At 40.2% G+C, this 24,384-nt stretch overlaps 1 protein-coding gene and 1 long non-coding RNA gene across 2 annotated transcripts in view; both read right to left on the reverse strand.

The window, feature by feature from the left end:
• ADGRG6 (adhesion G protein-coupled receptor G6) overlaps window positions 1-7,165 on the reverse strand; it is a 108,225-nt gene extending 101,060 nt beyond the window's left edge. The window contains exons 1-2 of the mRNA XM_061378406.1: window positions 7,010-7,165; window positions 1,013-1,113 (exon numbers count right to left, since the gene is read on the reverse strand). Coding sequence (XP_061234390.1) covers window positions 1,013-1,113; window positions 7,010-7,011 — 103 coding nt within the window. The 5' untranslated portion in view covers window positions 7,012-7,165. The remainder of the gene's footprint in view (window positions 1-1,012; window positions 1,114-7,009) is intronic.
• Window positions 7,166-9,026: 1,861 nt separating this feature from the next.
• LOC133225702 (uncharacterized) lies at window positions 9,027-14,708 on the reverse strand. Its single transcript, XR_009729243.1, has 3 exons — window positions 13,576-14,708; window positions 11,671-11,806; window positions 9,027-9,285 (listed from the first exon to the last, which is right to left on the reverse strand). It is a non-coding gene; the product is annotated as an uncharacterized LOC133225702 (long non-coding RNA).
• Between the last annotated feature and the right edge of the window lie 9,676 nt (window positions 14,709-24,384).

The raw sequence follows: 24,384 nt of genomic DNA on the forward strand, positions 1-24,384 counted from the left end.
AGCACAGCAACGGGTGGGAGTTAGGCCCTAAGTACATTTCTGGCTACACAATTTAATGGAAATGGAAAACACCTATTAAAGTGACATGAAGCTGGAAACTGCTACTGCACAGCTACTGCATTGTTTTTTCTCTAAATAACAAGTTCAAGCTTAAAAAAAACCCAACACTGCACTTTTTATTTAAAGCAAAAACAACATCAAAGATGCTAGAAACTCTTTCTATATATAAACCATGCTTTTTTTCCAACAGCAAGTCTGTAACAGCAAAACTTCCCATCTGATATGGAATTAGCTGAGCACTACAAGCTGCTCCAAAATTTTCATATGCTCCAGAATAAACTCCAGATTTTTTTTTTTTTTTTTCCAGTAAAGCAGCTGGAGCTCTTAAAATATTTTGCACTCTAGTGGTTAGGAAAAGACATTTAGTAAATGAAATCTCTCATTCATATGTTTAAAGAAAACAGTCAGAATGTGTTACATTACTCTGTACTCAAGTATCACTACAGACCAAGATCACGCTAAGTTTAAAAATGACTGTTCTTTACAGCGCACAATTCCCTTATGTACTAGTGCTTGCTGAGGAATTTGAATCTATTATTTGAATCATAAAAGAATTGAAAAATAATAAGCACACTACAGTTATTTTACAGGTCTGAACTAGAGTGGAGAGGTACTGAATACATCATCTATAAGCACAAACAATACTGTGTAAAATGAAAGAACTTGCAATATTCCAATAACTGGAAGAAATTCAAAAGAAAAGTAGGTATTAATGAGGTAAATGCAAATAGACAGGAAAAATGAAGGAATTCAGAGAACAAAGTGAAAGAAAACAAAATCAAAGCCAATTAACAGTAAATTAAAAAAATAAAAAGAAAATTCAGCAGTAGCAGAAAATACGATCAAAATGTTAAGTTGTACATAATTCAGCCATAGGTAAGCATAATCCTTAGTCATCAAAACTCTGGTTCTAGGTCATTTATTAAAACAAGAGGATGATTTGCTGACTTACCTGCTTGCTGCATATATAAGATACATGTGGTAAACAAGCAGAGACAGTGCTGCAGCTTCCATTTCCAGTGATAGCACCACATTTCACTTACATGAGACATCCTGTGGTAAAAAAAAGGAGCAAGACTTTAGAAGCTTTACAAGAAGCCAAGAAAATGAGAAAAGACCATTGTTAGTCAAATTAGTAACTAGTAGAAATAAAGTAGCACTTGAAAATAATGGATGGCCCTAGTGTTGCTGAGAGGCAGAAGTCCCTATGCCTGCTTAAAAGGGTCAGAAATGATGCTGTCGTTCTTAGCAGACAGCAAAGTGGAAGACTGGTCAGCACTAGGCTTCTAAGCAGATTGGTGTGGGAGTTATTTCAGTAAAAGAAACAAGGAGCCGATATGGTGACAGCCAGAAAGAGTTAAGGTGTAGGTTTCTTTCGGGGAGATTGCAAAGTTTTACTCTATCTACTTATATAACTTGCATACACATTTATGTGGTTTAAACAGATATATAACACATATGCATTTGTTATTAACTATATAAAGAAGGTAGGTGAAAATCTGCCTCTGCCCTTTACTCACCTTTCCATATCTTTCAGTGCTAATATTTTGATAGCTACATTTTCTGCTGACATTTTAAATGAAAGTCCTGAAACTTCCCTTGAATAAATCTATGGGCTTATCTGTGCTGCCAGTGAAGTCAGGGCCATCTTTATTATTTAATAAAACAAATACAATTATATAAAAAATATTATCAGTTCTAGCTTGAACTTAAAAGTTTCCTTTGTCTTGAAGCATACAGGACATTTAATGGCAAAACCAAAATATTTCCTCCATACTGGGTAGAAGAGGAAGCAAGAAAGACTTCATAAATTTGTTCAGACTTTTAAACATGTATCCAAAATGAATCGTGATCCATTACATTCCTGTCTCCTTTTACTTAACAAGTTAACAACAAGCAAAAGTAAGCAACAAGTAATGAAACACAACATGCATTATTTTGACCAACTCATTCCCCTCTTATTTGATGATAACTGGCTTTTGTTCAGTAAGATACTATCTACTTATGCTGGGAGAAAATCTCTAACAGAATGAATTCCCAAAATATTTAATAAGTCTACTCCCAGCAACAGTATATAAGGAAGTATATAAGGAAGAATGACAAATGAACAGTCACAAAGAAACACCGGTGAACACAAATGTGTTCCAAGCTAGTGCATTTAAATAGGGGAAAAAACAGTATTTGGAATGGCTGCCAGTATGATTTATCGGGACAGAAATATGAAAGAGGCAAGTGAAGGGAAGTACAGAGTTCATACTCAGTGGCAAGAAAAAATCATCTTTTTGACGTTGGTAAAGTAGTCTTTCTCTGCTCCACAGGACATTCATTGCTGTGAACCCACCAGTGAAACCTGGGGCAAATGTAAATCCTTTCCCAGTATTAGCTTCTTTTACTTCCCAAAGTGGAGTTCTGTAATGTAGACAAGCCAAACTCAATGCAGCAAGATAAACCATTGTAAAGGAACAACTAATGTTTCACGTCTGAAAGAGTAGTTCACTCCTGTGGCTAGAGGCCAATGGGCCCAGGTAAATGGCACTTCAACAGACTGCTGCGATCAGTTAGATTTCCCTTCAGTGGAGTGTTACATGGAACAAGTATCTGATTACAAAAGAAGTCCAATTCTTTATTGGTAGTTGTATCAAGTTAGGAATCTGAAGCTGATTTATTTTTCTGAGATACTGTAAAGTCAAGCTTAACAAGTGTTGAAGACAACCACAGAAAACACTTGGGTCTGAAATACAAGAATCTCTTTGATGAAGCCAGACACACAAAATAACCAGATTATCAAACAATAGAATTATTGTCCTTCAAGTTAATGACCCAAAAAATCCCTATTAAAACGTCAGACAGCAGAATACTGAGTTTTGGGAACAGTTGCTAGTCAACTTATATAACTCATAAATCCACAATACCATAGAAGTTATTCAGAAAATAGACTTTAAACAGGAGTCTGTATGAAAACACATACAGCATGCACGTAGACTCAAAGAGTGATGAAATGGAAATGTTGAGGATAGCAGCATGACAGCTGAGATAGATACAGAGGAATATTGCTGTTTCTACAGAAGAAAGAGTTTGAAGTTACTGATGAGATACATGCCAGACTGGTGCATGTTCTGTCAAAGTAAACCTGTAGAAGTGGTTGCATCACTGTTTTCTGTTTGTTGCTTACTTTTGAGCAGGCACAGTTAAAGTCACCAGACTAGGAAACAGTCACAAACATTTATTAATTCAGATGAAATCTCTGTTGGTTTTCATCATATCAATACATTTTCTGTGTGCTACACAGCAGTCAGCAATTTTGATGTCTGTGAACTGCTGAAGTTTTTCTCATTAAATAGCTGGAGAATCCAAGATAACTTCTGAGATGCTCAAGAAAAAAAATAACATGACAAGTACCTGTTGCCTAGGTCTGGAGTGAGTTTGCCCAGTCACATTGCCTTTAGTGCCTTACTTAAAGAATCTGAGATTCTGTATTACTCTGAGTGTGCTATTTAATTTGCCAATTTCTATTTGTTAATGTTTACTTGAATTGCGGTAATGCTTACAAGCCAGTACTTCATGGTGTTAGCTGACATTCTGTTTCCTCTTCTTTGCAAGAGGAAGCACAAGAAAATAACAGTACAAGAACAGAAAGACTTCAAGAACATGGATAATCAGCAACAGCACAGAGCATAAATAAGTGCATATCACAAGGCAGAAAGGAGTAACTTTAAAGATTTTTAAACCTAGGAAAAGGCTAGGTCATTATACAATTACTACAAAAAAACACATAATTCTCTACCAAATAAATAAATACATAAAAAATAGCAAGCCTGCCTTCTCCACCTACATTCTCCACATATAGAATGATTTTCTGTACACCACATCATCTCAGCTCACAAGACAGCGATGTTTATCAAACTCCAACAAGAACGCCCACAGAAGCAGCACACTACCAAAACACTCCAGGCATCATGACTTAGACCTGTTTCTTTTGGAGAGGACTTTTGAAGATCTGTGTCACAAAGCATAACCGCTAGCTGAATGCTAAAAACGAGAGACAAAATCAGTTATTTCCATGTACTTGAGATCTTGCATAGGCAAGAAGCCAAGATTCAGAAACCTGACTGCTCAGAGCCTTACACCGTGATGTGTGTAACACTCCTGTTCACACAAGACATTGTCAGCAATGGAAGGCATCTAACACATTGCCAACAAAAAGGCTTCTTCCATAACAAAATCCATCCCCGGTATTTTTCTAATGGCATCCCAATTGGCAGACATTTGTGAAAATAAGCCAGAGCAACTGGTAAATACTTCCCAGGCATTAAAAAAAACCCCAACTTACTTGCAGATATTATTCACCTGTTAATACTCATTATATTTATTTTAAGGTTCATTTTCTTGATCATTAATGTCAACTGACATCTAGAACAGAATCCAAACAGCATATGAATAATTCAACAGAAAAACTGGCAAACAGTCCTGAGCTAATTTATAACTTATCAAAGGATGATATGGTCCCCTGCTATAACAGTACTGACTTGATGGTTCAAGAGACCCTTTTGGTCCTGTGTTCCTATTTTAAATACTATTAAAAGGATGTGTTCTGTGTTTTAATATTCATCAGTAGCGCAGAGAATAAGCATCAGCACAGCGATGTACTAAACCACACCAAGAGTAAACAAACAAGTCCCTATCAAAGATCACAGAACACACAAGGTTTATTTCAGTCTTGCTGAATGCTATTCATAGTGGGTTTTCTTCTGTATTTTATTTCAATTTAAATGAGAAAGCCCTGTTCTGTTCCCAGATGGTAAGATGCTAGTGGTTCTGAACAGATCATTGTAGATTGTCAAACAAAGAACCAAAACAACATTTTACCCAACATATCCGGGGACTATTAAGACACCTACAGTAGGAGTACATCCATTTCACTTGGATATAGTCTCACAACAGCAATCTCACATAACACTTTTTTTTTTTTTTTAAGTAGAAAAATTAGAATGGGACCTTCTGTGGGGTCTCATAGAAGAGCTACTAATTTTTCTATGGACTTGCATTATTCCATGCACTCTGGTTACCAATTCAACACAGTTCACTTCACTGCTACTTTCATTTCCTATAACACAGGGAGACAATGAGCTTATTCACAATTCATTCCAGAAGAGCAAAATAGACATGTAATTTATCTAAACCATAAATGGATGGTAACTTGACGTAGTTCGAGATTAAAATTAGTTATGAGTCCTGCTATGTCTAACTACTAAGCCTTTTATTCTACATGCCAGCAGCCAGTTAACACCATCACTTCTTAGGGAGCATACAGCTCTGCAAGAATATATACGCAGAATGTGAATAATCCTGGAGCATTTCATTTGTATACTGTATGGTCTCAAAACATGAAACAAATATTTGAATACACCATCTTCCTTGATCAAAGCTTCAGCAAAGTTCCCTGGAGCAGGATGTGAATTCTGTCTCAGGCAGGGTGACATGGCTTGCTTTGGTCTTCAACATGTCTAAAACTATTAAGGAAAAACGTTGCTAACACTTTAAAGTTAAAAGTAAGATAACATCAATTTATTTGTTTTTCCTCACATTAGTTATAAACAAAAATATTTTAAGCTTAAATCACTGTAAAGGGAACTACAACAAGATTATTACAACTCACAGTCTAGTTCCTGCAGGTTAACAGAGGAGTCGATTTTAACTTTGAAAACCTTGCTTGAAATTGTAGCACACGAATGTCTTGAAAGATTCATTACACAGGGCCACTTAAAACTTTCATTTTGTTATGCATTACTTGTTCCTAATTATTCTTACATTCAACCCTTAAAACACCCTCATGCTTACGGAAACTGATGAAAAAAAATAAACCACTGCTTTTTTAATTTTAACAGTGCCAGCTGTATCAGATCCATCTTAGCCTCTTGGCTTTCCTTTCAGAATGAACTTTTTCCCAGTTGCAGACAACTAAGCCGCTGGATGCCTGCAACTCCGTAGCACTGCAGCACTAGGTCTTTAGGAACTCCTCATTTCTGCCTCTGCTGCACCCTGCGCTGCCAGAAAACCCTGCCCTCTTCCCCTTGCAGTGATTCCGTCGGATCCAGCCACAGGTCCCATTCTCTCACCTGGCTGTGAACGCACCGGCCAAAACGCCTAATCCCAAACTTTAGTGCCTTGCCTTCGACAAGAACCTGTCAGTTAAGGGTGAAACATACCGGGGAAGATGCCCAGAGGCCACAGGAGTGGCCTGCCCGGGGCCAGACTGCGTGCGGGCCCACAGACAGACGAGCCACCGACCCGGCCCTCGCACCCCGACGACGGCGGAGCTCCGGGCTGCCTCCTCCTCTTCACAGTGCTCTCGAAGGGGAGCGGCGGGGCCGGGGAGGTTTCATGGAGGTCGCCCGTCCCTCCCGCTCTCTTTCTCCCTACTGCTGCTGGCACCGCACCTGGAGGGCTGGGAACGCCGCCTGTGCTGGATCGGGCTCCTCGACGTGAGCACCCACGGTCCCGAGCCGGGACGCCGGAGCTGGGCGAGAGCCGGGACACCAGCGTTCTCAGCGGGCGGCGAGCGGGGACAAGGGTTTCCCTACTTGCCTTCAAGCGCGGGGAAGCTCGTAAGAGAGGTGCTAAAAACGGGACTACAGTGGTTTGAGAAAGGCAGCCGCCATCCGGGAGCCGGTGGGCAGCCGCTGGCGGAGCCGGAGCCCGGACGGGACAAAGCCGTGCCTGCCGTGCCCTCAGAGCTCCCGACGTGAAACTCTCTCGTTTCCCCATTCCTTCAGCCCTACCTATCTGCATGCTCAACCTTGACATTACTCATCAGCTACTACGGAGGTACAAGGAGGGAGAAAGGGGAAGCCCTGCCTCTATCCAGCTGAAGTTTCCCACTCCACGAAAGAGCCCGCTCGCCGAGGGGGTGACCAGCACTCCCGGAGCGCAGGGAAGAGATGAAACTTACATGGTGACATTACGGGGCGGCTCCTCCCGGCCTCAGCAACCATCCTCCTCCTCCTCCTCCTCCTTCTTCTTCTCCCGCGCCGCCGCTCGCGGGCTCCTCGCGAATGTCATCGCCAGTTGCCCACCGCGCCCGCCCCCCGCACGGCACTGCTCCGCTCCTCCTCCTCCTCCCGCCGCCGCGGTGCCCGCCCTGGGACCTGCCTCTCTTGGCACAAGGCGGGGGAACTTCGGTGCCTCCCGCGGAGGGTTGGGACCGCCCCGTCCGCGCCCGCCGGTCCCCGGGCCCGCCGCGCCTGGGGCTCAGGTGCCGGCGGCTCCGGAGGGTCCCGGGCTCTCCTCCCAGGACCAGCTCCACGGGAGCGGCGCGCCGCTCTGGGAGGGAGGTGGCTACCGGGACCGCACGCCATTCGCAACGCCCCGGCCCACTGGTAAGGGGCTAACTCGGGGGTGCACGGCCCCCAAGCAGATTTACACCCCACTGGGAGACCCCGGCCCAAAGCACAGGGGCCACCTCTGAGGAGATCCCATGGCAGGGATCCCATGACCCTCGGTGGTCACAGCTTCCTGGGCACGAAGCTCCTCGCAACACCCCAGGGGCAGCAGGTCCCTGGGGCACACACCCTGCGCACCCGCCACACTGCAGGCAGCAGAGGTGAGGGCACACAGCCCTGTGTGCCTCCAAGAGACAAACCACTCGTTTCCCACAGTTTCTGATACAGACCCCAAGGCACTTAAAGGTATCAGTTTTCCCTGATGCACACAAGGCACACTTGGAATAGAAGCCAGGTGGAGGTGATGCACCTCTGACCCACTTTCTGAAGCGCACAGGGCTGTACGGTGCTCACATACACAGTTCCAGCCCACACTTCATGCCTGCATAGCAATTTGGAGGGTGGTAGTTTGCACCATTTGCTAATGATCCTGAGTTGCTTTTTTCAATTAAAATCTGTAGAGTGTGGTACTAGAATGATAGAAAGGGAGATACAGCACAACACAAGGTCACAAAAGAAGTCCAAAATTTTCATGGTACTCCTTGGATCTGAGCTGGAACGATTGGGAAGGATGGGGGAAGAGAAGGCTTGACATAGGGAATTATACAATGACTTTATCAGCATGCAATGGCAGTTAAAAGCAAACAAGAGTTCTTATTAAAAATAAAAAGAAACAAACCACTAAATCTTTCATGAACTTTATACTCATTCTGGTCAGTTTTCATTTTCAGTCTAAGAACAGTGAGCTGTAGGTTCTCTTTCACTGTAACTTCCTGGCACTGAACCCAGGCACAGGAGCCACTGGGGCTGTGTTCACCAGAGCTTTGAGTGGCCAGCTTCAAGCTGCAACCCAAAGGCAGGAAGGATGACTTTGTACACAGGTTGGCTTTTCCTCCATGTTAACAGCTCTGTATCCTGAGCAGGTATTGCACCCCTTTCCACCCTGCTTATGGGTCTGGGGTCACACAGGAAAGGCCCAAGGGACTGCCAGAGGCATGGGGAAGGGTAAAACACCAGGTTTGCCCCAAGACCTGTAGTCAACTGCCCCGAGGCTTTCTGCAGCAGCCTCTTGGATAAAGTCTGTGTAGATCAACTTTATACAGCATTTCCAATGAGTCCGATGTATCAATGCACGTCAGACTTACTCTACTAGGTACAGTCAGTTTGTGCTTGAGCAATAAACAAGTTATCACCACCTGGGTTTATTGTAGACACATAGATTGCAGTTATCTCGCATGCACAGCATGTTTGTGCATCTAGAATGCATTGGCACACTATATATGTGCAGATGAATTGAAGATTAAGCTCAGTATCTCCTGGGCATATTGGGCCCACTGTGTATGTGTGTGATGTACACAGAAAGTCAAGAGCATCTGAAAGAGGTCAGTCTGCTGTTCATGCAGACATTCTTGATTGATATGTGTGTAATGCATCTCTGCTGACTATGTTGGAAACTTGCATCTTCCTTCCTTACTTGGAAGGTAGAGGTGACTGCAAAAAAAAAAAAAAAAAAAAAGAAAAAGAGGAGAAAGAAAGGAAAAAAAGAAGTCATGGAAGTTTCTGTTTTGTGATTAATTCTCCTGTTCTGAATTTGCTGTCATATACTTTCTCAATCATCAGTCTGCTTTCTCCTTCACAGCAGGAGTGCTGCTGCTCCTTGATTCTCAAGAAAAACACTCCCTGTGTTGTCCAGTAGGAATAATGTGCAGTGCAGATTTTCTGGATAATGAAGTAGCATGTTGCTGGAGGCTGTCTCAGGGCTGCAGAGTAGGGAAGAGCAGCCTAACTGCTCATGAGAAAATGCCCATCATTATCTGACAGCAGTTTGCTGTGCCACATCTGCCTTTAATAAACAGTGAAACAACTTTGCATGGGGTTGTCGAGGGGGACTACTTTTCTGGCTGCTGCTTAGCAAAAGTGAGAGTTTGTATAAATTACAGTGATTTTAAGGTGTCCGTCCAGAAAGACTGCAGGCTACCTTACAAAACCTCACTCAGGTTAACATTGCAGGCCATGATTTGAGTAAGAGGAAAAAAGTTCCCAAAGTCTGGGAAACAGAGCTATAATCAACCAGTGAGAGGTTCTTTATGTGGACATCTAGTGAGCGATACCAACAGAAGGATGAGAGGATCTTTTCATTTTTTTAATTACTGTGTCTGTAATGCCAATGTTGCTTTGCACTTCTTTTTATTATACTACAAGCAATGGTGTCTGAATGTTGTTAGGTAGAGGGGTAGCATATTCTAGGAATATTCCAGAGTGTTTCATGAATATTCTGAGATGATTAGTGAAATATTTTTATGAGTTTTGTAGGCCCTTATTTTTATGGCTTTGTTTATATAATGTTTTAAACTTATGGGTTAGGTCAGTTTCTTCATGTTTTGAAACGTTGCACAACCTCCTGAAATATTTTATAAGAATGCTGAAGAATGTTTCATGAATTGATAACATGAACTATCATATTTTATGTCTGGATAATTCATACATGATTTTTCTTGGAACTTTTGTTCTGAAACTTTCCTCCTTATTATAACAATTTCATTGAGGAAAACCTGTGTTTATTTTCCAAAGCAGTGCAAATGATGAAACTGCATTGCCTGTAATAGTGCAAAAGAGAAAACGCTTGATGCACAACAATAAAAAGGAAGCTTAAAATAAATAGTGCAGTGCTATAAACTTGTGAAGAAAATCAAGATCAGATGCCTTCTCAAAAAGTCCAAGGAAAAAAAAAAGTTGGCTTTGCAGTCTACCACCATTCCTGGCTTTCTGCCTGGTTGTTTTCCTATCTTGCAGAAAACTTGATAGATACCACCAGCTGAGTCTGCAAGTTCAAAGGTGAGCTCCCAGAAGCTGGTTTTGAGGATCAAAGTCTGGGCGTTGATCTAAAAGGTGAAGTAGCAGCATTGATATGAACTGCTGCTCTCAATTCTTGTAATTCAAGATTACTTTAGGCTGTTGAGATAGAGCAGGCGAGGAGTCTGTTTCACTATGCTTTTTCTTATAGCAATCTTTATAGTCCTGCAGCTCTTCCTTTTTGAGGGTCTTCTTATAAAGTCTTAGCACCCAGACTTCAGCCCCAGTCAGCTTTGTTTGCCCCATTCTGGATCACAGCAGAAGTCATTTCTCACAGTCCAGAGGACAATCTGCCTGAACTTCCTGGCTTTTCAACTAACTCTGCCAGGAAGTCCCTAAACAACTCCTCTTTCCTTACTTTTTCCTTATTTGAGAGATTCAAAGCCTTACTTTTCTGTTTTTAGGTGTAGATGAGGTGAGAACTGGATCAGGAAAATCTTTTTCTTTGTTCAGTTCTTTTTTTCTCTGGAGACGTGTTTTCCCTTCAGGTTTGAGATGCCATCCAGACAGTACTGGTTCCCATTAGTAATAGACTGAAGAGGCAGCAAGTCAGTTTTCACTGTGGTCCTTAATGCAGTGTTTTCATGTACAACCTTGGCAGGGATGGCTGAATGCTGGGTGAGTGAATGTTTCTTTGAGGCTGCTGATCCACTAGATAGAGGGAAATGGCATGCAGTTTCTATGTCTGATCAAATATATCGAGCAAGCATGGGGTCCCAGACACCTGGGAGGCAAGGGCATTGGAAGGACCGTATTGACTAAAGTTAGTAATTGGGGATCCACCTATGAACGATTGCACTGACTTATATGTTCTTGAATTTATTGTTTTGTCTCCTGAAAACAAGCATGAAGTGAGTTGTAACTCTAATACATTTCTACAACGTATGTGCAGAAGTTCAGGAGCTAACCCACCTTGATGTTTGCCTCATTGGTGCTTTCTCTGTGTGCTTTCATGTGCATAAATCTTAGGTTATGAAATATTTCCTGTCAGGGAGGTTACCAACAGCTAAAATGCTGTGCTTTGAGCCAGATGAAACGTCTTTGATGAAGTGCTGACAGCATTTCATATACAGTGCCTGCACACACTGCTCTTCATAAGAAAAGCAGACTGGGCAGAAAGCTAATTTGGATGGTTCTCACAAAACATTTCAAGTTTTTAATCACTGTAATTTTTTTGAGCCCATTCCAACTCCTTACTCTCTTGATCAAGCATTCCAGGGGTCCTAAACCTTAGCCTGCTGGAGCACACTGCCACTCAGCATTCTTGCACACATTTCTGATCTCTGGGGTTGGGAGGATGCTGGAGGTCCTTGCTTACCATCTCTAAAGGCTTCCTGAACTTTGATTTCTCTCAAGGGGAAGAGGAACCTCAGAACTTTTTCCCAGCTTCAGATGAATGGAGCTGGGAGCAGTGCTCATATTACATGGTGATGCATTCTCTTGCCATAAAGAACCTGCAGGATGATGTTAATATCAGCAGGCTGATCTAAGCTAGTGTCTGGTATTTGAACAGGAAGATAAACCTGGTAAGCAAGAGCTTGTAAAATCAGAGGATATGCAGTGAGAGCTAATCATTCTTGGTGTGATATGAAGAATGGGGAAGAACCACAGTATACAGAAGGTCACAGGTGGTGAAAATAGAGACTTCATCAGAGTTCATTCATTTCTGCAAAGTATACTTTGAACTCATTAGATACCAACCAACAGGGTAGAACACATTGAACTATCCAATTGTCTTGTCTAAAAATATGTCTTTGTGACTGGAAGTCATTTCAATGCTAAGTTCAACACCAGCTAAACTCCCCCACCTTCTCAAAACACTGACTATGAAATCAGAGTTATTTAAAGAAGGTACGCTGATAGGGCCTTCCCAAGGTTTCAGTTGAGTAGGCTGTAGTTTCAGGTATCAGTTACCTGATTCATCTCTCATTCTGGATTCTTGATTGTTTTCAGTCATGGACTAACCAGTTTGGAGGAGTCAAAAAAACAGTCATTCTTCACCTATTTTTAGAACCAAATTTTTCCTATAATACAATTTCTGGGCAGGATTTCTCACTTCCGTTTTCTGTCCAGATGTTAAAGATTTGGAACAACTGGAAGAAAAGCTGACCTCATGGTATTTCCATCAGGTTCCACTAGTGGAACAACTGGAAACCTCATGAGGAAAGCCCTTCTCTGTCGAAGTGTTCAGACTAGTTTCGCAGACTCAAGAGCTTAGGAAACTTCGGATAAGTTTTGAGTAAGCATCAAAATATTTGGATGCTTATCAGAACTGGAACCAAAGTGAATATTATGAAGTTCATTCATCATTCTTTGTAAAAACCACACAAGTGGTAACAAAATCACAGGATCACACAGAAGTGGAAATCATTGCACATTAATCATAATCAATTAGCTTTTTCACATGCAATCAAAAAATAATACACTTCAGCAGAATGGAAACTAGATGCTAAAAACAAGTGCAACATTCAGTCAAAGAAGTGTTGAAGGACCAGAGCTGCAGGTGTAGGGTGAAAGCAGTAAATGTACTGATGTATAAACCCTTTCTGGCTTTAAAGAGAGTGAAAGAAAAAAAAATGAGAGTGCCATGCTTCAGGTTAACTAGCTATCAGCTGCTCTTCTAAGACTTTTCACTGTATTCAGGCTGAAACCACAGGAGTTACACAGTGGTGTTTTAAGCCAGCACTGTATTCTTTTGAAAGTATGAGGAAAAGTTATTGCAATTCTACTTTCCATTAAAATATGCAAAAAAGAACATTGGTTCAAAGCTATGTAAAGATTTGACCTGCTTTTTTAGGTTAAATTCCATTTCCTATGCATATGCGTTATTATAAATTATGCAGGCCTATACTCTGTTCCACAAGACAAGCAAGAAATACAACAGGTTCTTGAGCCTGAAGCACATAATGGAGTGATACAGGTAACATCTAGTCTGGCAGCCTTCAGCTCCCCAAACCAAATGATTAGGAATGCTTTGAAAACTGGACTAAATAGGACAGACTGTGATGTGAATTCACAGTGACTATTAAACTCATGCTTCAGACTATAAGGCCCCAGCCAGTACAAGAACAGTTAATTAAAATTTAAAAAGTGCTTTCCATTAAAAAGTGATCTGAGAAAAAAATCCAAAACCTGAACTTTTCAAAGTACCTTTTAAATTACCCTCACCATAATATCTAAATGCTTCATATCATAGCACCCTTCAGTGAATACGTGGACTTACCCTTATTTTCCAAGTAGGGAACTTACAGACAGAGACATTATGGACAAAATTACAAGAAGTGCCCACATGCTCAGTGTCCAGCCTGGAATTGTTAGGATACTATTTTCCTTTGTGATTTTTGAGTTATATTTATAACACTTCTCTGTTTTTAAGATGTATTCCTGTTGAGCTCAGGTTTCCTCATTGTAAAAACCAATAAGGAAGCTGAAATACAGGAGTTAGTGATAATTTTTTTTTTTTTTAATATAAAAAGATCTGTGGCAGCAGTAGGAACCAGTTCTTCACAGCTTCCTGAAAATATTTTTTATTTGCCTTCAGCTCCTTCCCCATGTGTTTTTCCCCCTTTATCACTGGTTGTAGGCATTGCTCACACTGAAGCAGCATCTCAAATTGTACAACTAATCCTGATTCTTGCAGGAATATATTTAGACTTCCAGCAGTGAATAGGGTTAGGACCTTGAGGAGAGTGTGGTGAGAAATGAAAGCTTATGTCACAATACATATTGTTATATGGCTACTTTCTACCCATGTCCAGCTCAGTGAGCTCCTTTTGCAACTGGATCATCTAACAGCAGAACCTCCAGTTAAGCTGCCATATTTTACTCTAGCTTGACCAGACACTGAAACAGCATCCTTGTTAGGATCTGCAACTAAAAAAGAAACACCTTACACTTTCTTTTTAACTCAAAGAAATACCACCAGCTGAGCCAAAATGAGCTTGGAATCACTAGATTAATGTGTATTTGCCTCACCTAAACCTGGACTTTTCCAAAAGATGATTTAGGAATACACACCTCTGCAGACCTCCTGGCTGATTCTTCTTTGTATCTTCTCTTTTGCTTTCATGGGCAGAATATAATAAATAAATAAATAAATAAATAAAGCCATGAAAAACCAAAAGCAGAGGCAGAGCCCCATTAAGAGAATGATACTGGAACAGGAATAACTTTTTGTGATTGTGGATGATTAGGAGAGGTATCAGTGGTGACTTTCCACAGACCAGCTGCAGAACAAGGGAAAGCAGTCAGCAGTGAAGAAACAGACACCAAAGCTTTATAGACAGCTTTAATTCAGAATTGTAATAGAAGACCTAGTTCACCATCTGAACATGCTTAATTCAGTGTGAAAGCTCGGCTAGATGCATATGCTTTCATTTTTTTTTTAATTTCTTTATTTATTTTTAAACACTGATGTGACTTTCATCATAGAAGCAAGACTGCATATACTTGTACTGCAACATGAATGTGCAGCCCCATGCATTTCCCAATAGAGAGCACTAACTGAGACTATGTAGGATGTGATCATAACTTGTCATAGTCCAAGTCACACTTTTTTTTTTTTTAATCTTTTAGGTTCTTTATGAAAGTTTATGCATTTTCTGCATAAGCCATTCTAAAACATCCTCAGGAACTGAAATCACTTAATTCTTTGGTGTTACTTCTATAAGGCATGTGTTGGACTCTTTTATCTATGTTTATTCCTTAATTTGAGAGAGAGTGCATTAGAAAAACAGTTGAGGTCATATATCTTCATGATGACTAAATATGACCTGGAAAATTTTGTGGAGAAGAGGAAAGAAACAGGGAATGTCTACTTACCTAACTTGAAATCAGGGCTTGACAAGTCACAGAAAACTATGCAAGGAGAAGAGAAAATATTTTCCATTTAACCCTATGTGAAACTTTGGCGTTTCATTCTTAGTATTATAAATTTTTTCCTACCCTCCTTTCCTCCCTGCCCTGCTTCCCCTCCTATCCCTGTCACTTCTTCCCTCACATCCCCCCTTCCAAATATTTGATGCTAAAGATTCTAAATTCAGTGTTATTCAACTTAACTCCATATTAATACCTACTTAAATGAGAAATCATTAAACAGCTTTTAAAGTATTTAAAAAAATCTGTATTTTGCATTTATTTTGAAAAATAGTGAGATTAATGTATGTTTGCAGAAAAATAAACCCAAACCAGGAACTCCAAGCTTTTCTTACCTTCATATAGTCATTTCCCTGAATTGTATTAAAATTTTCAAAACTTCATAAAAAGAACAACCCGTATTACAGAACAAAGTCAGTCAAAACCTCTATGTTAAACACAAAAAGAAAAAATAAAATTAAAAAAGAAAGAAACCACCCAAACCTACCTCTATTTTTTTTTCTTTCATTATTTTTGAACATTTTCCATTTATGTTTGGGAAATATGGACCAGTCCTACCCTCAGTAGAGGTATCTCCTGTACTCTTTTGTTAGGACATGGAGACTGTGTATTTTACTTCCCTAAGCATTACATTCTAAGTGGATATACAGAAAAATACTGCCCACTGCAGCCCTGACTGCCAGGAGGAATTCAAGTGCATATATAGCTGGCAGCATAATTCCCCTCTTACCACAGCCCTCTCCCCAGGACTGTGGTTAAAAAGGCACAGGACAGCAGTTCCCAGTGAAACGTCTGCAGCAAGACCCTGTAGCTTACCCACAGCAAATTCCAGCCAGTGAGAAAAAAATCACCCATGACTTACTGAAACAAGGAGCAAGCTTTGCCTGTGAACCAGGATACGGGAGGACAGATCCCACAGCACAGGAATTGTAGCTGCTCCTGTGTTCCTATGGCTAGCTTCATATTTCAGCCTTAAAGTCTAGCTAATCACAAGAGCTGCTACTACTTAGATGCTTGAAGTGTTATAGTATAGCATATATTAGGGATACAGTGCTCCTAAGGTAAAAAAAAAATAATCAAAATCTACTCCTATTAGCCATGTTAATTACTGACCATTTATGTACACTCTTAATCTGTGAAATCTATTACAACAAAGAGTGACAGAAAGAAACCATTTCAAATAATATAAATACAGATACAAGTATAATACTCAAGATTCCCAAAGTTTAACAATGTTTGGATATCATTCCCATTTAACTTTCATATTTTGCTGTTTTAAATTAATTTCATCAGAAATGAGCAATTATGAAATTCAGAGGGTTAAAGAACAAAGTCCAAATAAATCCCTTATAAGAAAACATCTGAACTTAGTTTAATGATTATTTTTTGATAATCCACAAAGATTAATTAAAAATATACAGTAATTCCTTTGAAGTTCACCATTTTCATTATGATGTTGAAACGTCTTCCTGCAGCTAAACTTTGTCTAATCTATCCTGAACATACTTATTTATTTTTTCAAATAGAAAAGGAAATTTAGACAGTTGAATGTTAGTGCTGCTTATTAATTTCACAATGTTAATATTGTTAGTAATTTATTAAACTGGAAGTATTTGAGGGACCAGTTCAAGTTACTGACTCAGCAGCTCAAATATGTCCCTAAAGCAATGATCTAACACACAGGTTCTTTCATGTCCTAAGTTACTGGAGTCCAGTTCTCAATGACATGGTTTTACCATCATCACATCATAACTCTAAACATATGCTTGGGAATCTTTATTTGAAGTCTCAGTGGAGAAATCAATGGAGCTGCAGTGAATGCCGACCTCTCACTTACTGTAGGTATATTCCATTCAAGTTATGGACAAGACATATTAGCTGAATGACTTGGGAAGGCACAATGTCTACCCCAAACTCCTCCTATGAGAAAGTAACCTGCAGCACTAGAGTCCCATTTAAAGTATATTGCAAGAAATATGAACCTATTAGTAGAGGTATTTTCTGTATCATTAAATGATCCTACTATAAAGGGCTGCATTTATATATTCAGAGTGGGTGTTCCTATGGGTACTGCCCTTTCTCTCTTCTTGCAAAACATGCTTCCTCCCCATCTTGTCTCTGCCCTTATTGCCTCATGTTTGTTTTTTTTTGAAGGACGATGAAATAAGAAACAGCACCATGTCCAAAGACCACAACAATGGCTTCCTAGTCATCTTTCTGCCCCACAGGCATGCAGCACTCCTCCTCCACCTTCTCCTTACTCAATAATAGGCAACTGGAGTTTCACACATCATCTCAGCATGTAAGGGACAGGTAAAAAAAGGAGTGCAAAACCCTAACCACTACTGAGGAAGAAGGATGAGTATATGAGGCAGAAGACAGACATCAGTGGGGTGATTAAGGAGAGAGAAAATCTCAGTAGTTGGGAATTTTAGAAGGAAGATGCTGGGAAAATTGTAGAAGTGGTGGAAAAAGTCTGGATAGATAAGCCAAAGAGGTGTTGAAGAGGTAGAGACAGGACCACGTAATAAAGAGAAATGTAAATACTGCTACAGAGTGAAAAATGGCAAGAGACGTCATTATAGTGAGAAGAGGAAGGAACGGAAGAAGGTATAAGAAGATACACAAGGAAAACTTTGAAAATATTAAATAAGCATTACATTTATTAAAATTAAAATTATTAGATCAAAAGAAATGGGTGTGGAAAAGATGATGCTAAATCAGACTTGGAGTTCATACACTGCAAGCAAGTATTTTTGTAAACATTTTAACAATTTAACTGGAAATACACTTTTCAGAGCACTGTTTTGAGGTGCCACACCTATGTGAGTACGTGTGTGTAATGTCCACCATACTAAATAAGGATGAACAATCGAAATCATCAAACCCCATGAATTTACAATCATTACATTCTTCTTCGATTTCCATTCCTTTTTTTATGAACTTGAATGCAGACATCCATTAAGGTAATGAGGAAAATGGAACTGAGTTTGCTCTAGTCCACCTGGAATGACTCCCAATACTGCTTGGTTCAATAGTCAGTAAGATTTAAATTTGAATTTTCCAGATTTAAATCTGAATTTTCTTAGCTTCAGAAATCTTCAAATTCCTACTGAAGTCAGTAAGAACAGCATCTATTAAGTTGCTCTCCAACTTTTGTCCCTTTATCTTATATCAGAAGAACTTCCTCTACATTAAAAACAATATCTGGACAAAACCTAACCTTTTTCCTGAGTTATAATGATTAAATTACACTGCATTATTGACATTAACATTTCAAAAGACAAGAAGAATCATTATGTTGTCTCTAGTGATGGTTATTAATGACATAGTCTTTAGAAGCAGTTGTACAGTTCTTAATTTCTTTACTCTCAATAGAGAAGAAAAAAGTAATTTATCTGTTGTTTTTCTGGCAGCTGTTACTAACTAAGCTTCTTTAAATCCATCTAAAAGAGTATAATAGTAATTTAAGACATCATCAACTTAGCTGTAGTGCTGGATCTCAGGACAGGTTTATGATTTCAACTAGTACTTAAACTGCAATCAGCAGTGGAAATAATTTGAAACTGCTCTGCTTACACAAGAAAAGCCGATTCCTCCTGAGGTCAAGGGAAAGGTTCCCACTGACTTCAACAGGCTCTGGATTAAGCTGTGAGTAAGGACCTGCATGGGCTAACTACTGGTGACAGAATCTGGGGCTCTGCCAGATAAACACAGAAAGAGAAACAGGGAATTTCAGAATGCTTCGTTCCTGGAAGAGATGTGACTTTCTAGCCTTTGTTTTCTAGCTCTAATTATTCCCCATCCAAAAAAAAAAAAAGGGAGGAAAGAAACAGGAGAAAAGACTGCACTTTTCTTTTGCTCTCAAATCTTCAATAGAATGTGAGTCCATTCATGAGATACGAATGTGTTTTAAATAGTCTTTACTAACAGTGATGGCAAACAAAATGCAGGAAGGTATGATCTAGGAAAACAGTCAATGGTGTTGGAACCCATGGGCAATTCAAGGTTTTAAGTTAAATATCAGAATGTACATTAGAGAATTCCATTCCCTGTTAGCATGTATTTCATACTTGTTTGAAAATAGCCCGGCGATTGATTCTGGGATAACTTCTTTGATACAACACATACATTACCCCTTTATTTTAACAAATTTGGGACTATTAAGAGCCAACGAATATCCCTTTTATTTACCTCTTTCTACTGAGATTATAGTAGGACATCCTTCTAAAAGCTGATTTTTGTGTGGGGACATAACATAAATTCCCATTTATATTGAGCAGCATTTCTCTTAATTTTTCATTGGCTTTCATATTTGTAAATTAGTTAAGTGCTAAATGCCTTCTGAATTACACTAGATTTAAAAATTATTACAAAGGAAAACACCTTGACAATAAATAATTTATATACTAGACTAGAATTAAATACATTGATTTATTTTCATAAGATGGACATATATTAAAAGATGGACATATATTAAAGGCACTGCAAGTGCTTAAACATTGTATTCCTTAGATCATCAATGGATTAATCATTATTTCTGGCTTCAAGCACTTTCTGCTCAAGCAGACATGCAGACAGAAGCAACAAATGGGAGCACTGTACTAAGTTCACTGTGGCACACTGGTGTTTTTAAGATATAACAAATAGATGTTTTACCAGAAAACCAGGTTTGAACAAATGCTGGTGTAGGGAAGCCAGTTCATAAAGACTGTGAACTTCCAGCACAGAGGAAAGCATTTGTCGTAGTCTGAGCCAGAAAGCACATTTATCTTTCCCAGTGTCAGGAGTGCAAATACATGCAATTTACACATTATTGTTTAAACTTCTGGAAAAAAAAATGTGGCCCTTGAGGCTTTTTTCTTCAGAAAATACAAAGTTAAGCTTTCCACTAACTTTTTTTTTTTTTTTTTTTTTTTTTTTTTTTAAATGGGAATTGCATAAAAGCAGTTGGGAAGCACAATTAAAAAAATCCCTTGACTGTAACTCATTCACCACACCCTGAAGCCCAAACTTAGCAGGAAAACAGCTAGGGTTGCCTCACCATGGCATGCCTTAAAAAGTCACCTTGATAATTAGACTGCTAAATCATACAGCCAAATTCAGTGCAGTTTTAGTTAATGATGCAAATGTTGTTTCAGGCAAGTTGGATGCAATACTTCATATCCTACTTTTGTTAGCTGATGAAACAGGTATAAGAATAAGCCTTGTTGAGATTGTAGGTCCTCTTATTTGGGTCTCTTTTAGTATGGAAAAGGTTTTTCCTGTAAATGCACTGTAGTTCAAAATGCCTGAGGTTTTATTTTGCCTTGAGGTAACAGTTTCTTGGCAACCCACCATGTCTTTTTTACTTGCTTTGTAAAAGAAACAGCAGGGCAGTGTGAGCAGTTAGTACAAAAGACTACCTCTTTAGAGAAAATGTTGTGTGTCATCGTCAAAATATATTCATATATATCCTATATGCTTACACACACATATATAGATGTTGATTAATAACAATTAATTTATTATCTGCATGGGGACTGAAAGAAACTGAGAACTTGTAGATGCATGCTGAAAAAGAAAGCCCTCTTCAGAAAATAACACGGAAAACCAATTTGCTTGCTAATATGTGTATTGCTCAAGTAAAATATTACATTAATAAAGGGGGCTAAGAACCCACTTGTGTCTCTATATATGAAAATATATTCTAATTTATTATTTTGGAACTATCTTATGCTAGAATTACTTGTTTAAATTACTGATGCAAGAAAACAAGTCTTGCAGGGCCCAGTGATTACAATCCCCAAGACAACAGTTAAGATTCAGAATCCAAATGAGAGTAACATTGTAACCAAAAATTGACGTTTCTTTATCTGAAGGTTTATCCATGTATTTCTGCTTGTATTTCAAGCTGCTTAAACCATGGCAAATGCAATCTTTTAGTCATTCATCTCACAGCCATGATGCACTAAGCTTTCAAAATCGCCTTCTGCTTTTAAGGATGCTGAACTGGCTCTCCATGGTGTTGATACCCTAACACTGGAAAACAGCCACCTGGGAAAACTTTTGGTACCTAGAGTATAGTCTTCCCTCCAAACCACATACTGTCTTCCACTTCACAAAAGTCTCTTCCTCTCCTGACCCTCACTGTGCTGTGAAGACCCCAGCCCTACAGCCTCCACATCCCAGTTAACAGCACTGTTCCCTAAGGTGCTCAGAGCAATACAAGAGGACACCAACCTTGAATACTCTTTCCAGTCTGTTTTCCTCCCTGTTGTACTCATAAAGCAAATAAGGTCCTGTGCTGTTACTTTTTCAGACCACAGCTTTTTACCTACATCTCTTTTTCTTCACATTCCCTCAATCCCAGCCTGCCTGCCATCTTCAGACTCTGGAATTAGACCTGTTAAGAGACAGACAAGCTGGAACCAGAAAGATGAAAGAAAGGTAACTAAGCAGAATTTAACTAATTTGTGGGCTGTTCTTAGAGAAGACTGAATTAACCTCTGTAGAAGTAGGGAAGATGTCTGAGCCATTATGGAAATATTCATGGATGTAAAACTGAAAATAGCTCTGGGGCTATTCTCAACAGAAACACAGAAGAAAACCAAATAAGCTAACACCAAGAGAAAAGTTTTGTGCCATTAAAATATAAATTTTCCCATAATGTTAATGGTTATTTGGTCTGTGGAAGCAGTGTGGATTTTGTAATTCATTTTATAATTGATAACTGAGACTACAGAGTGAGATTCACTGAGCAGATAAAAATGAAGCTATCTAGAAGACAGGTGTACAATCCAACATAGACACCTATCCTATCTCATTCATTAGGAAAAACAGATGTAGAAGAGCCATGCCATGTCTTTTGGACACTTATAATCACATGTAAAATCTTGGTTGCTGAAGCAAGCCAAGGAGTGAAGACAATCAGCTTACTGTGGGTGCCTAAAGAACTTGACAATTGTCAAATGAGATTAATCCCATACTTCGCTGAGTATTCATCATGCTCTCCTTCCTATCTCAACAACTCTTCAGAATCATCCAATCAAGTACAATATATTCTTCTGTAACTCACAGGCCTATTAATTATGATATTTCATATTACTTCTCTATAGAAGGGGTACAGTATGTTCAAAATCATGATGGATAATGTATTGAGTATAACTGGCATGATGTGGGGACAAATGGCATCAGGTGGGCAAAACACCATACTGGCTCTGAAATCTGTGTGGGTAACCTATTGCACACCACTGCGCAGGAGCACCCATCACCTGTGCTCAGACATTTAAGAGCAGTAGCTGCTAGGGGCAGGAGGAACAGAGGAAGAAAGTGGACATTGCCTAGGCTGTGTCTGGATACGCACTCTTGGAAGGAGGTGCTCCGCAATGAAGGCATTGTGGCTTTGAGCAACTATGAGAGACTCATGCCATGGCACACGGACACCCCAGACAGACTGCAGCCTATGAATGACACACACTGCTGTAGAGGTTAAGGAGAAAAAAGAGAAGAGCAGTAGAGGAAAAACAGTAAGCAATGAGTGTCAGAAAGTAACCATTATCCACCAGTGCCAGTCGCAAAGCAGTGTCCTGTGCAAAGGTACTGAGAGAGTCCCAGTGTAATAGGTGATGACTATGAGGGGAGTTGAGACAAGGAAGAGTGGAGGACTCAATTGTGTGGAAGACAACTTCCTTCTGCAAGTAATAGAGGAGCTGACAAGGAGAGGTGCCATGCTTGACCTCGTGCTCACCAACAGGGAAGGGCTCGTTGGAAATGTGATGCTCCAGGGCAGTCTTGGATGCAGTGATCATGAGACGGTCAAGTTCGAGATCCTCAGGACAGCAAGAAGAGCATTCAGCAAGCTCACTGCCCCTGACTTCAAGAGAGCAGACTTTGGCCTCTTCAGGAACCTGCTTAGTAAGATTCCATGAGATATAGACCTAGAGGGCAGGGGGGCCCAACACTGTTGGTTGATATTCAAGTATCACCTACTACAAGCTCAGGAGTATTACATTTCAACTAGAAGGAAAGTGCAGCAGGAGGGCCAGGAGACCTCCTTGGATGGATAAGGAGCTCCTGAGGAAAATTCGAAGGAAAAAAGAGGCTTATAAAAGGTGGAAGCCAGGACAGGCGGCCTGGGAAGAGTACAGGGATGTTGTCTGGGAAGCTAGGGACCAGTTTAGGAAAGCTAAGCCCCAGTTAGAATTAAATTTGGCTAGGGATGTTAAAGATAACAGGAAGGGATTCTGTCGGTACATAGCGAATAAAAGACAGAGTAGGGACAACATAGGCCCCCCCCTGGAAGCTATCAGGAGAACTAGCTACCCTGGATTTGGAGAAGGCTGAGGTTCTGAATGACTTCTTTGCCTCGATTTTCACTGGCAAAGGCTCTGACCACACCACCCAGGTCTTGGAAGGCAGATGCAGAGACTGTGAGAATGAAGACCTTGGGCCCACTGTAGGAGAGGATCTGGTTTGAGACCATCTTAAAAACCTGAACATACACAAATCCATGGGACCTGATGAAATCCATCCACGGGCCCTGAAGCCGCTGGTCATCATATTTGAGAAATCATGGCAGTCAGGTGAAGATCCCAATGACTGGAAAAGGGAAACATAACCCCATTTTCAAGAAGGGGAAAATGGATGACCCAGGGAACTACAGACCAGTCAGTCTCACCTCTGTGCCTGGCAAAATCTTGGAGCAGATTCTCCTGGAAGGCATGCTAAGGCACATGAAAAACAAGGTGCTTGGTGACAGCCAGCATGGCTTCACCAAGGGGAAATCCTGCCTGACCAATTTGGTGGCCTTCTATGAGGGGGCTACAGAACTGATGGACAGGAGTAGAGCAGTTGATATCATCTACCTGGATTTGTGCAAAGCGTTCAACACTGTCCCACACGACATTCTTGTCTCTAAATTGGAGAGACATCAATTTGATGGATGGACCACTTGGTGGATAAAGAACTGGCTGGATGGCCCCACACAAAGAGTTGTGGTCAGTGGCTCAATGTCCAGCTGGAGACCAGTTACGAGTGGTGTCCCTCAGGGATCGGTGTTGGGACCGGTCTTGTTTAACATCTTTGTCAGTGACATGGATGGTGGGATTGAGTGTGCCCTCAGTAAATTTGCCAATGACACCAAGCTGTGTGGTTCGGTTGATACGCTGGAGGGAAG

This window comes from Neopsephotus bourkii, unplaced genomic scaffold, assembly GCF_033783945.1.
Source record: "Neopsephotus bourkii isolate Nb327-2 ecotype Australia unplaced genomic scaffold, CSIRO-AGI_Nbou_v1 NB_1765, whole genome shotgun sequence".
NCBI classification, from domain to species: domain Eukaryota; kingdom Metazoa; phylum Chordata; class Aves; order Psittaciformes; family Psittacidae; genus Neopsephotus; species Neopsephotus bourkii.